This window comes from Symsagittifera roscoffensis, chromosome 6, assembly GCF_963678635.1.
Source record: "Symsagittifera roscoffensis chromosome 6, txSymRosc1.1, whole genome shotgun sequence".
Lineage (NCBI taxonomy): Eukaryota > Metazoa > Xenacoelomorpha > Acoela > Convolutidae > Symsagittifera > Symsagittifera roscoffensis.
Window position 1 is genome coordinate 48,930,879 of NC_087067.1, and position 11,679 is coordinate 48,942,557.

An 11,679-nucleotide genomic window follows, 5' to 3' on the forward strand; every position below is an offset into this window, starting at 1 on the left:
TGTGACCTTTTTTGATTTTTTCAAAACTTCTCAAAGAACTTATCTACAAAGAAATTCAAAAAATTTGGAACCACTAACTTGGTGAAGATACAACCTTATTGTCAGCGTACACCCAGGCGTCTCAAATCTTGCCTCCTAATATGAATGCTCAAATACGTTTAGTTTCCGAGTTAAGACGTTTGTTTTTTTCAATTTTTTTTTTCGGGAAACTTAGGTTTGGATTCCTAACCCTATAGTAGGGTGCTCTCAGGGACTCTCAGTGGTTGCAAATCTGGCCTCCAAATTTCTCCAGAGGACCATTAAGTTTTCAAGATGACGCTTTTGAAATGGGAATTAAAAAATACCAACCCTGTAATTGGGTGCAGTCAGAGTACACTAAAAGTTTGCAGATGTTGTTTCCAATATATGCGGTTTTTCATGAGTTGTCAAAAAATTTCCAAGCACCGAAGGTGCGTTAGATGCTAGTATGCTATTTATAAGCGTATTCGCGTATTCATAAGCGTATTAGCTCATTAGCCTATTCATGAGACTTGCACATGCTCTTCGGTTGTGCATGTTTATTCAATGTAGCAGATTGGGAACACTTCTTTCACTTTCCGGTTACCTTTATTATACGGTTTGGGTTTTTTTTTCATGCTCTCAGATAACGTTTCTAAAGTTAATGTTTGTTTTCCTTGTAATCATTCAACTGAATTTTTCAGAGCATGCCCGTTGTTTACTCTGATCTCTCACCAGGATCAGTGTATCTAAAGATTGATCAAGGTTGGGAAGCAGCTTCATCGAGACCAGTTTTACTTAGAGGTACACTTAATTTACTCAGTTTTTTGCAGTGAAAGAAATGTCAATCTGCGCATGTCGAAGGGCCTGGAAAACAAACCTTTCATGAATCACATGTCTTTGTAGACTTCAATATAACCTAATTTCATGCTATAAATCTGGTAAAATTAAGAAAAATATTCTTAGGTGGGAAGGAATACGAGAAAAAAAACACTTTATTTGCACATCGAAATTAATTTCAATACACAAGTGTATGTCAAATGTTTTCTATCAATTCATAAAAAGATTCTAACATCATTAGATACGCATAGTTACAATAAACAAAACAAAATGTATTACAATTATTGATGATTAATTTTCACCTGAGAGCTTCAAGGTGGTTTATATATAAATGTTCTTATATAAACTTGAAGCTTTTCCATGAAACTCTACCATGAGTTGCCACAGAGGGGTCTTCTTTAAATAATAACAAATAATAATTCTTGAATTTTTATCCTTGCTTTTCTGTATGTTAGTATGTCTTTAAAGTTGACTTTGTCATCTGTTAGTTTGTTCCAGATTACCACGGACTTTTTAAAGAAGGAATTTTCTATGTATTGCCCATTTTATCTGAGAGGACACCGGAAGAAACAACAATACACGTCCTGTAGTACCCGAGACACCGACATAAACATTTTGTGCCACAATCAATAAACATTCCTCATACAATATCATTCCAGCATAGATTGTACACTTTCAGTATTTCTGTTCTTTATACCGATGGTTAACTCAAAACCCTTCGCTTGATTGTATCTGTCGCCGAAATAGAATTTTTTGTTTCTTGTGTTAATATCTATTTGGTGGTTATCATACTTAATGTTATTATAGGCTGGCAATAATTGATGTTGTATTTTCCAAAAGTGACATAGTATTTTATAGTCCTGGAACATTGTTACTGGCAATATATTCTGTTTTTCCAAAGATATCGTTAAGTTAGCGGATATTGTAGGGTAATGTAAATGACTAATTACCAGTGCATTCATTATCAAGAATCTTGTTTTTAGTGGCAATGGCTTTTTGATTGATTGAAGTGTTTTTATTCCGCATGCCATTTTCCTGAGAATTTTTTTGATTTCATCTTGGAATGTTAGAAACTGATCTCGAACTACTCCTAGGTATTTAACATTGGTTTTTTCCTCAATTATTTTTATCACCTAGAGTTATAGTATACTTTTCATCCTTTTTCCTTGAATGTTTTTTGCTGAAAACGTTGAGTTCTGTTTTTTTTTTGCATTCAGTGATCTAGAACGGGACATCATAGCATTGCCATGCTCAGCTGGTGGTTTAGGTCTGATAAATCCAACAGAATGTGCGTCTCGTTTCTATGAAAACTCGGTCAAGCTGACAAACAAACTGAAAAACGCAATTATTGCTAAACAAGATCTTATTGACTACACGAATAGAACTGGACGAGCAGAAATTTCAGGATCGAACCGTAAACATGCTAAAGAAGCCCTCGAAATTGTGTATTCCCGAAGTGAGAATGAAATGAAGCGCACGCTAGACCTGCTACAGCCAAAAGGAACATCCGCATGGCTGACTTGTCTGCCATCTAGGGAGCAGAATTTTTACATGAACAGAGACGAGTTCCGGGATGCGCTATGTCTCCGATATGGATGGCACCTGAAAGGAATGGCTCAAACTTGTGAGTATGGCGCAGCAAATGATATCGACCATGCCTTGATTTGTAAGTTGGGTGGTTTCGTCATAATGCGTCACAACGCTGTCCGCGACGTCGAAACCGACTTTTTACGTAACGTGTGCAAGGATGTGAGCGTTGAGCCCGGTCTGATCCATTTGACGGGAAATGAAGAACTTGCAAGTGGAAGCAATCTGGAAGACAATGCAAGACTGGATATTTCTTGTCGAGGTTTTTGGGCGCCGCTGCAGAAAATGTTTCTTGACGTCCGTTTCACACACCCGAACGCTCCAAGTAATAGGAACCGAAAACTGAAGCCACTCCTAAAGACTCAATCTGCGAATGTCGAAGGGACTGGAAAACAAACCTTTCATGAATCACATGTCTTTGTAGACTTCAATATAACTTAATTTCATGCTATAAATCTGGTAAAATTAAGAAAAATATTCTTAGGTGGGAAGGAATACGAGAAAAAAAACACTTTATTTGCACATCGAAATTAATTTCAATACACAAGTGTATGTCAAATGTTTTCTATCAATTCATAAAAAGATTCTAACATCATTAGATACGCATAGTTACAATAAACAAAACAAAATCTATTACAATTATTGATGATTACTTTTCACCTGAGAGCTTCAAGGTGGTTTATATATAAATGTTATTATATAAACTTGAAGTTTTTCCATGAAACTCTACCATGAGTTGCCACAGAGGGGTCTTCTCTAAATAATAATAAATAATAATTCTTGAATTTTTATCCTTGCATTTCTGTATGTTAGTATGTCTTTAAAGTTGACTTTGTCATCTGTTAGTTTGTTCCAGATTACCACGGACTTTTTAAAGAAAGAATTTTCTATGTATTGCCCATTTTATCTGAGAGGACACCGGAAGAAACAACAATACACGTCCTGTAGTACCCGAGACACCGACATAAACATTTTGTGCCACAATCAATAAACATTCCTCATAGAATATCATTCCAGCATAGATTGTACACTTTCAGTATTTCTCTGTTCTTTATACCGATGGTTAACTCAAAACCCTTCGCTTGATTGTATCTGTCGCCGAAATATAATTTTTTGTTTGTTGTGTTAATATCTATTTGGTGGTTATCATACTTAATGTTATTATAGGCTGGCAATAATTGATGTTGTTTTTTCCAAAAGTGACATAGTATTTTATACTCCAGGAACATTGTTACTGGCAATATATTCTGTTTTTCCAGAGATATCATTAAGTTAGCGGATATTCCTTTTAAAAGAATTGCTGGGTAATGTAAATGACTAATTACCAGTGCATTCATCATCAAGAATCTTGTTTTTAGTGGCAATGGCTTTTTGATTGATTGAAGTGTTTTTATTCCGCATGCCATTTTCCATTCACTGAAAACTCGGTCAAGCTGACAAATAAACTGAAAAACGCAATTATTGCTAAACAAGATCTTATTGACTACGCGAATAGAACTGGATGAGCAGAAATTTCAGGATCGAACCGTAAACATGCTAAAGAAGCCCTCGAAATTGTGTATTCCCGAAGTGAGAATGAAATGAAGCGCACGCTAGACCTGCTACAGCCAAAAGGAACATCCGCAAGGCTGACTTGTCTGCCATCTAGCGAGCAGAATTTTTACATGAACAGAGACGAGTTCCGTGATGCGCTATGTCTCCGATATGGATGGCACCTGAAAGGAATGGCTCAAACTTGTGAGTATGGCGCAGCAAATGATATTGACCATGCCTTGATTTGTAAGTTGGGTGGTTTCGTCATAATGCGTCACAACGCTGTCCGCGACGTCGAAGCCGACTTTTTACGTAACGTGTGCAAAGATGTGAGCGTTGAGCCCGGTCTGATCCAATTGACGGGAAATGAAGAACTTGCAAGTGGAAGCAATCTGGAAGACAATGCAAGACTGGATATTTCTTGTCAAGCTTTTTGGGCGCCGCTGCAGAAAATGTTTCGTGACGTCCGTTTCACACACTCGAACGCTCCATGTAATAGGAACCGAAAACTGAAGCCACTCCTAAAGACTCATGAGAATCGGAAAAAAGTCGAATACAACGACCGCGTTCTGCAGGTAGAGCATGCCTCTTTTACCCCCTTGATTTTTGCGACCAACGGCGCCATGGTTGAGGAGGCAGAGCGATAACATGCTATACTGGCGGAAAAAAATAAGTGAGAAGCTGAACTGTACGTATGCGGACACTATGAACTATAACCGGAAGAAGCTCTCCTTCACCATCCTGAAAACTGCCTTGAGAGGACACCGGAAGAAACAGCAATACACGTCCTGTAGTACCCGAGACACCGACATAAACATTTTGTGCCACAATCAATAAACATTCCTCATCGAATATCGTTCCAGCATAAATGGTACACTTTCAGTATTTCTCTATACTTTATACCGATGGTTAATTCAAAACCTTTTCCCCCATTCAACTGAAGTGAGTGTTCTAAAAAATAATTTGACAACAGACTGCATTTGGCTTTGAGTGCTTTAAGAGCTTTTTGTGAATGGTTAATTTCACAGAATAGTAATGTATCATCCGCATATTGAACTATTTTACATGTTTTGTCAATTTGTTTGTTGAGATCGTTAATGTAGAGATTGAATATTAGAGGGCCAAGGACAGTGCCCTGTGGGACACCCTGCTCAAATGCAATCCAATCGGATTCGGTGTTGTTAACAATTGTTTTCTGGCTTCGGTTGGTGATAAAGGAATTGATCATTTCTATAGCTTCTTCGGAAAAGTTTAACCCTTTTAGTTTCTGTGTAAGATAAGTATGATCAATAGAATCAAATGCTTTAGAGAGATCCAGTAAGGAACATGCTACAGTTTTGTTGTTGTCTATTGCTTTTCTGAATGCTTCAGTGCAATAAAGAATAGCGTCGGTGGTTGAATATGATGTTCTGAACCCAAATTGGGTATTACTTTGTACTTAGTAATTTTTGGGATGTCAGATATTCGTTGATTTGTTTATATAACAATTTTTCAAAAACTTTTGAGAGAGCCACAGTTATAGACATAGGCCTATAATTTTCTGGTAGTTCTGGATCCTCTTTTTTGTATATTGGTGTGACAATTGCTTTTTTGAGCTTGCAAGGATGTGTCTTTTTTTCAAAAACTCATTGTATAGAAATGTCAGATGTGTGTATATTTCATTGCAGCCATCCTTCATTGCCCAGGCTGGAATTTTGGATGGACCTTGTGTCTTTTGACAGTTTGAACTATGTATTTCTTTTTTACATTCAGCTGATGTGATGAATCGGAATGAAAACTTATTATTATTTTGAATGTTGCATGTACAAGTCGGTGGACTTTGCCTGATTTTTGAATTTTTCTCATAAAAGCATCCAAGAGTTGAGAACTTGTAATTTAGCAGGTTCGCCATCTGTAAATTATTGGTTATGAAGTCGCCGAAAGAGTTTCTGAGTAATGGAATGAGGTTGGAAGTTTTTTTTTTGAGTTTCTTGTATCGTTTATTATACTCCTTTTTTCGCGTTCGCTTTTTTTCGAGTTAAACATTGGGATAGAAATTTATCATCTTCGTAGTTAACCTTTGGTTTGTCGTTGCGAATGAAAAAAGTCTTCTGTGGGGCACATTTTTTAAGGGTGTCAGCAATGTTAGATGTGAAGATGTCGAACATTACTTCGGGACTATTATTGCTATAGAAACTTCTCCAATTTATAGCTGATAGTTTTTGTTTGAATTTGTAATCGGATTAATTGGATTTGTCATATATTTTACGTTTGATTGGTCTTACGTTGTTGTGCAGCTTAAGTTCTGTTATGAATGCTGTTGCTTGGTGGTCGATCTTAATTGGTGGTATGAATATCATTGAATTATTTGTTAGATCTTTTATGCTTAGGTCGGTGATATATAGTCAATTAGTGCTTTTTGAGTGAGTAGGTGTTAATTTGTTAGTGACGTCCAGATTATATAGTATTAAGATTGTATCTAAAGACTGTTTGTCGTCTTCGTTGAGATACTTGAGATTGTAATCTCCTTGTAAAATTAGGTTTGAATTAAAGGACTCTGCATGGTCAATTGATTTGGATAAATCTTCTAAGAAGTCTGTTTTGTTGTTTCTATTAGGATTGTAGGCTAGGATTAATAGAGTGGTTCTATCATTTTTGTTGAGTCCGGTTAATTTCTATCCAGATGCTATCATACTTTTTGTGCATGTTGTTTAAGTCATGTCTGACCTTAGGGTTTAACTTTTTAGGAACCAGTAACATGACCCCTCCACCCTTCAATTTTTTACTTGATTTATAAGTTCTATCACATCGGAACAACCTATGTTTGTCTTGTTATTGTCTATGACCCATAGTTTATCGTCATTTGTATCATTGAACCATGTCTCGGAAAATCCGAAAATTGTTTTATCATTAAAAGTTTTATTAAGTTGTTTGAGATCTGAACGCTTTCTAGCTAAACTTCTACAATTAAGGTGTATTACTTTTAAGTTGTTGTTGTAGTTTTCCAGTTTTTTCTTTATTTGACTGAATTCCATGAAGGGTCCTGGATTTGGGTGGGTATCCCCTGATGTTAGGAGAGTTTTTTGAAGGGACCTTTCTTGTTTTTTGCAAGTCTTGCTTGTGTTTTTTATATAATAATTGTAATAGTAATCGCTTATATTATTAAGTATAGTGCTTTAATATTTGTTCAAGTGGCAACCCATGGAAAAAGATAATTTACTTTCTTTTTATTCAGTACCTTATAAGCTACAAATTGATCGCTTTCGCAGAAGCTTATGACAGATATGCTAGTTAAGACAAGAAGTAACAGCATATCGTTTTGTAGAAAACTTTTAGTTAAAATTACAAATAACAGTCGTTTATCAAAAAGATAGTCTCAACTAGCATTACTTAATCATGAAAACGTTGCGAGTAGTTATATGACTGCTGGTTACGATTCAGATTATGGTTATAATTACTATCACAGCCCCATGAGTTGTTGTTGAAATTATTTTGACCAGTTTGTCGGCCATGACCAGTTTGTCGGCCATATGGGTGCATGCGATCGTTACTATAGGGTCGATTGGTAGACCTATAAACATTATTATGCTGATAATTGGAAAGCGAATATTGGTTGAAATTTGCTTTTCCAGTATAATCAGGGGCTGGTTTTACCCTCGGGCTTGAATGTTTGAACACGTATGAGCCGAGGCAATTGCGCAAAAATGGTATACCTAATTCATCGTTCAGGTGTATAGTGTCAAAATATAAACTCTGATAGCTCTCTAAGCTTTTGATTTTTGAATTTAGGTTTAGCACCTGAAATCCCGTCGTCGAACCATACATTTCATTCAGAAAACGAGTATAATGATCAATTTTGTCATTAGCATTATCATTGTTAAGTATTTGCGGTATTTTGCAAAAAACAATCAAATCTGGTGAAAGTTTTGCAGTTATTAAAGCGATAAGTTCTTCATATTTGGTGCTAAATTCATCAACCGTTGAGTAAATTTTTTTTAAGATGGAGTTTGTCCCATCTTGTATTATCACTGTTTTTTTTTCACTATATTGGCCAAGGACTTTTATTTTCTCCTCATTGGAGCTACCCCTGTATGCATGAAAAACCGTATCATTAGGGAAAGTTTCAGTTTTTACCCTAGCAATTATACTTGAACCCAAAATTAAGTTTACACACTCCTCTGGTATAGGAAAAGGCGAATAGTTTCTCAGTTTTTGATACTTCATTTGCTTTCGTCGATGTTGACTGTAGTTTGCCATCCTTGTCTGCTTCCGATGTTCTCTCAATAAACTCCATTATTTTACGATAATCTTCCTTTTGGTCGTACAAATCGGAGTAAATTTTGTATAATGCTGACTTTTGAAGTCCATTAAATTCTTCTTGGCTAAGTTTTTTGCTTGACATGTTTAAAATGGATGGAAATGACTGGTAACTGGAATGACAGTGTTTGATAGGGACTTCAGATACTGTATTTCTGTTCGCTCCTCTGATTCGATCAAGCAATGACTTCCTGTTTTTCTGCTGATAAATATGTTCTGCTAAAATAATTTTTTTCTGCAAAATAATTTTCTTTATCTGCTGAATAATTTTTCTGCAAAACAGTTTTCTTTTTCTGTTGAATGGCTAAAATTTTCTTTTTCTTCCCAATTGTTTTTCTGTAACTGTCTTTTTCTTTTGCCAAGTTCGGTTTTTTTTAATACAGATTTTCGAATAAAGCATGTATGGAATTTTCCAAATTTATGGTTTGATAATATAATGTACGGATGTTTTGTTTTAATTCGAATAAGTTTTCTTGTTCAGACTAACATCTATCTAAACGACTGTATTTTTGTTTTTAGAGAATTTTCATTTAGTATTTAAAGGTCAGAAAGATCAAAGGCGAAAATAATGAAAAAAAGAGCAAAAAAAGCCGACTGATTTCTAGTCTTGTTTCTTGCAGGATAAGCATGTAAGATAAGCATGTACTAGAGTACTAGAGCATGTAGGATAAGCATGTACTAGAGTACATTTTGGTTCAAAAGTTGATACGATTGGTCCCTTCTAATAGACTTATTGCCCTTTCGATAAGCAAGGGTATTGCAATCGGGTGCTAGACTTTTGGCATAGGCTTTGGGTTCCTGTTAAGAATTTTTCAAAAGTATTTTTTTTTCTGTGCCGAAAGTTTGTCGGTGGAAGATGTCGACTTTAATTTCGTCGGCTTATTATCCGAATGTTTTTTTTCACGGTAAAATTGTCGCTATGAAAAAGTTTTCTCGCGGTCATCTTGCTGTTGTTTTCCTAACTTTTTCAGAAGATGATCACGTTTTCTTATCAAGAAGTTTTGATCATATGGATTCTAAGCAAAATTTCAAGCTACACTGTCAGTTTGGAAGATGTGTTTACTTGAAGTCGGAATACTCAAGCAAGATACGTTGATCTTTTGAGTAATTTAGGAAAAGATGTGGGTCCCTTGCTCTTGGGGGTTGACGCTTTCTACAAGCGCGAAGAGAATACATGGATAGGTCCAGCTAAAAAAAATGGCCTAGATGGCCTAATGCACCTTCTACGTCACAGGTGACAAGTCATTAGAGTTCATTCCAATATGCTACATCAAGTAAAGTTTTCGGTTCCTGGTAATTCAAGAAACATAATGCGCAAGAAGTGTCCGGAACAGAAGTCAATTTTGAAAGTGATATTGTTTACCTGGACACAGCGAAATGTCAGACACAACTCGGCAGTCCAATGAGAAGGAGTTGCCTGATATTTTCAAAATTGTTTGTGAAGTTTATCTTTTTTTTAATAGTTTGATGTTTTTAGAAACGTTTCAAGTTTTTTCAGGCGAGGTGTGTTGTTTGTTTTGTTCCTTGTTTTGATTCTTGCAAATTGATATAAAATTGTTCGGTATTTGTATATTGTCTTTTCTGAAAAAAAAAAATAGTTTTTTTCATCAGTGTGATGTTAACAAATAGCTTCATCGCGTGTACTCTCATAGCTGGCAGGTTTCCAACGTTAGTTAGAGTCAAACTGATTTGCTGCCTATTTAATTTTCAAAAATGTTTTCTATCATGTTTCCGATCTGGTTTTCATAAAAATTTTTCTAGACACAATTTTTTTCCATCGCGACTGTTTTTTTCCTCTGTTTATTATTGACATTGCTTGTTAAGTGCAACGGGGGTCAGTAAAACATCTGAAGGTTGGTTTAGTATCAATGAGCGAAATGAAGGCATTATTAGGGTCATGTTTTTTCTTCGTGAAGTCAAATTATGCTCTACAATAATGAAAATAATATCAAAATTTCTCGAAAGTTGGAAAAGTACAGCAACAAATCAATCATATGGTTTACAAAGAAATTTTTATAATACCGAGTTGAATGTCATTAGTAAAGTTGAAACAAAGTTCATATAATCCCTCCATTAATGAAAGTGCAAGTGACGTGAAAAAAAAACGTGACTGGTTTTAGTTTTCAAGTTTGGTTTGAATTGTTAGTTTTTCCAACTGAATAAAAAAATACATATTGATCAAATTTTCCCAGATTGGATAAGTTTTATGGAAAAAGTGTCAGTAAGAAGATATGTTCGAAGTTTAATGATCATTAAAAGTTGATCTTCTTTATTAGTATCTTTATTAGTATCAGTGTCGTTGTATTATTACTAGTTTTGCTACTATACTATTGTTTCGAGGTCACCGAATTTTCTAGAGAGCTAACAAGTAAAGTTCATTGTACAGCTTCATGGTGATTTAAGAAACTGGTTTCACAACTTCATGGTGATTTTAGAAACTGGTGCTATTGAGTCATCGGAGTTGTTCCTGCGACGCAGATCATCACCAGGACTGCCATATTGCTCTTCGTTGGAGGAACTAACAAGAGGCCTTCATTTCTATCGATCTGCCAATCTCATATGTCGTTTCCGTTATTTATGTGAGTTTGTCAGGGCATGGTTCAAGTGCAAAGGAAATGACTCGGGCTATGTGTCGTCACAAAAACTCATCTTCAGACTTTTAATTCTTCTCTGCGAATTTGTCCGAACTTATCACGCGGGGGAGCGAGAACTATCCAGAGCCATTGCCAGCGTAAAGTTCTCAATCGAGAATAGATTTCATAGAATGAGCAATGAAGCTTTGCATACGAAACGAGTGATGAATATCAGTGGAATTCAAGCTATGCTGCAACAGTACCAAGATGTTCCGACAGAAGTCAAGTATGCGCCCTCAAGAGAAGACAAATTAAGTTCACTGCCGTTCAATGTGTTGGAGACAATTGTACGAAGCTTAACAAATCCACGAGATATATGCAGCCTTTCAGAAACATGTTCAGATATAAGAGTAGCTTGTACGCAGGAAAACGTTTGGAAAAGTTTGGCTATCTTTCATTTTGGCTATACACGATCGCATGTTGTTCAAAGAGTAAATGGGTGCTCGTGGTATAAAACAGTTGCAAAGTTGTACGGTACTCATAAACTAAGAGAAGTTTACGCGGACTATGTATGCTACTACCCGAAGCATAACAGTCTTTCGTGGATAGGAGATCACTGGAAAATACATAATTGTAAGTGCGATTGTTCGCCAGAGTATATAACACCTCAGCAGTTGGTCAAATTTTTGGACTGAAAAAAATCTGAAACAAACTAAAATTGGTCTGATAGCACTTATTTTTCATTTACATTGCTTTGTTTTTTAAAGTCACAATATATTAAAAAAGGATAGAATTAGTTAGTCAATTGTAAATTATAAATATGCAATTTAGAGTTTCAATTTCAATTGTTAAA

At 35.6% G+C, this 11,679-nt stretch overlaps 1 protein-coding gene across 1 annotated transcript; it reads left to right on the forward strand.

The window, feature by feature from the left end:
- Positions 1 to 612: 612 nt before the first annotated feature.
- Positions 613 to 11,679, forward strand: LOC134848438 (uncharacterized). The gene is made up of 2 exons (XM_063865897.1): positions 613 to 801; positions 10,689 to 11,679. The coding sequence occupies exons 1-2, from the start codon at positions 705 to 707 to the stop codon at positions 11,519 to 11,521; spliced, it is 930 nt and encodes a 309-aa protein (XP_063721967.1). The 5' UTR covers positions 613 to 704; the 3' UTR covers positions 11,522 to 11,679.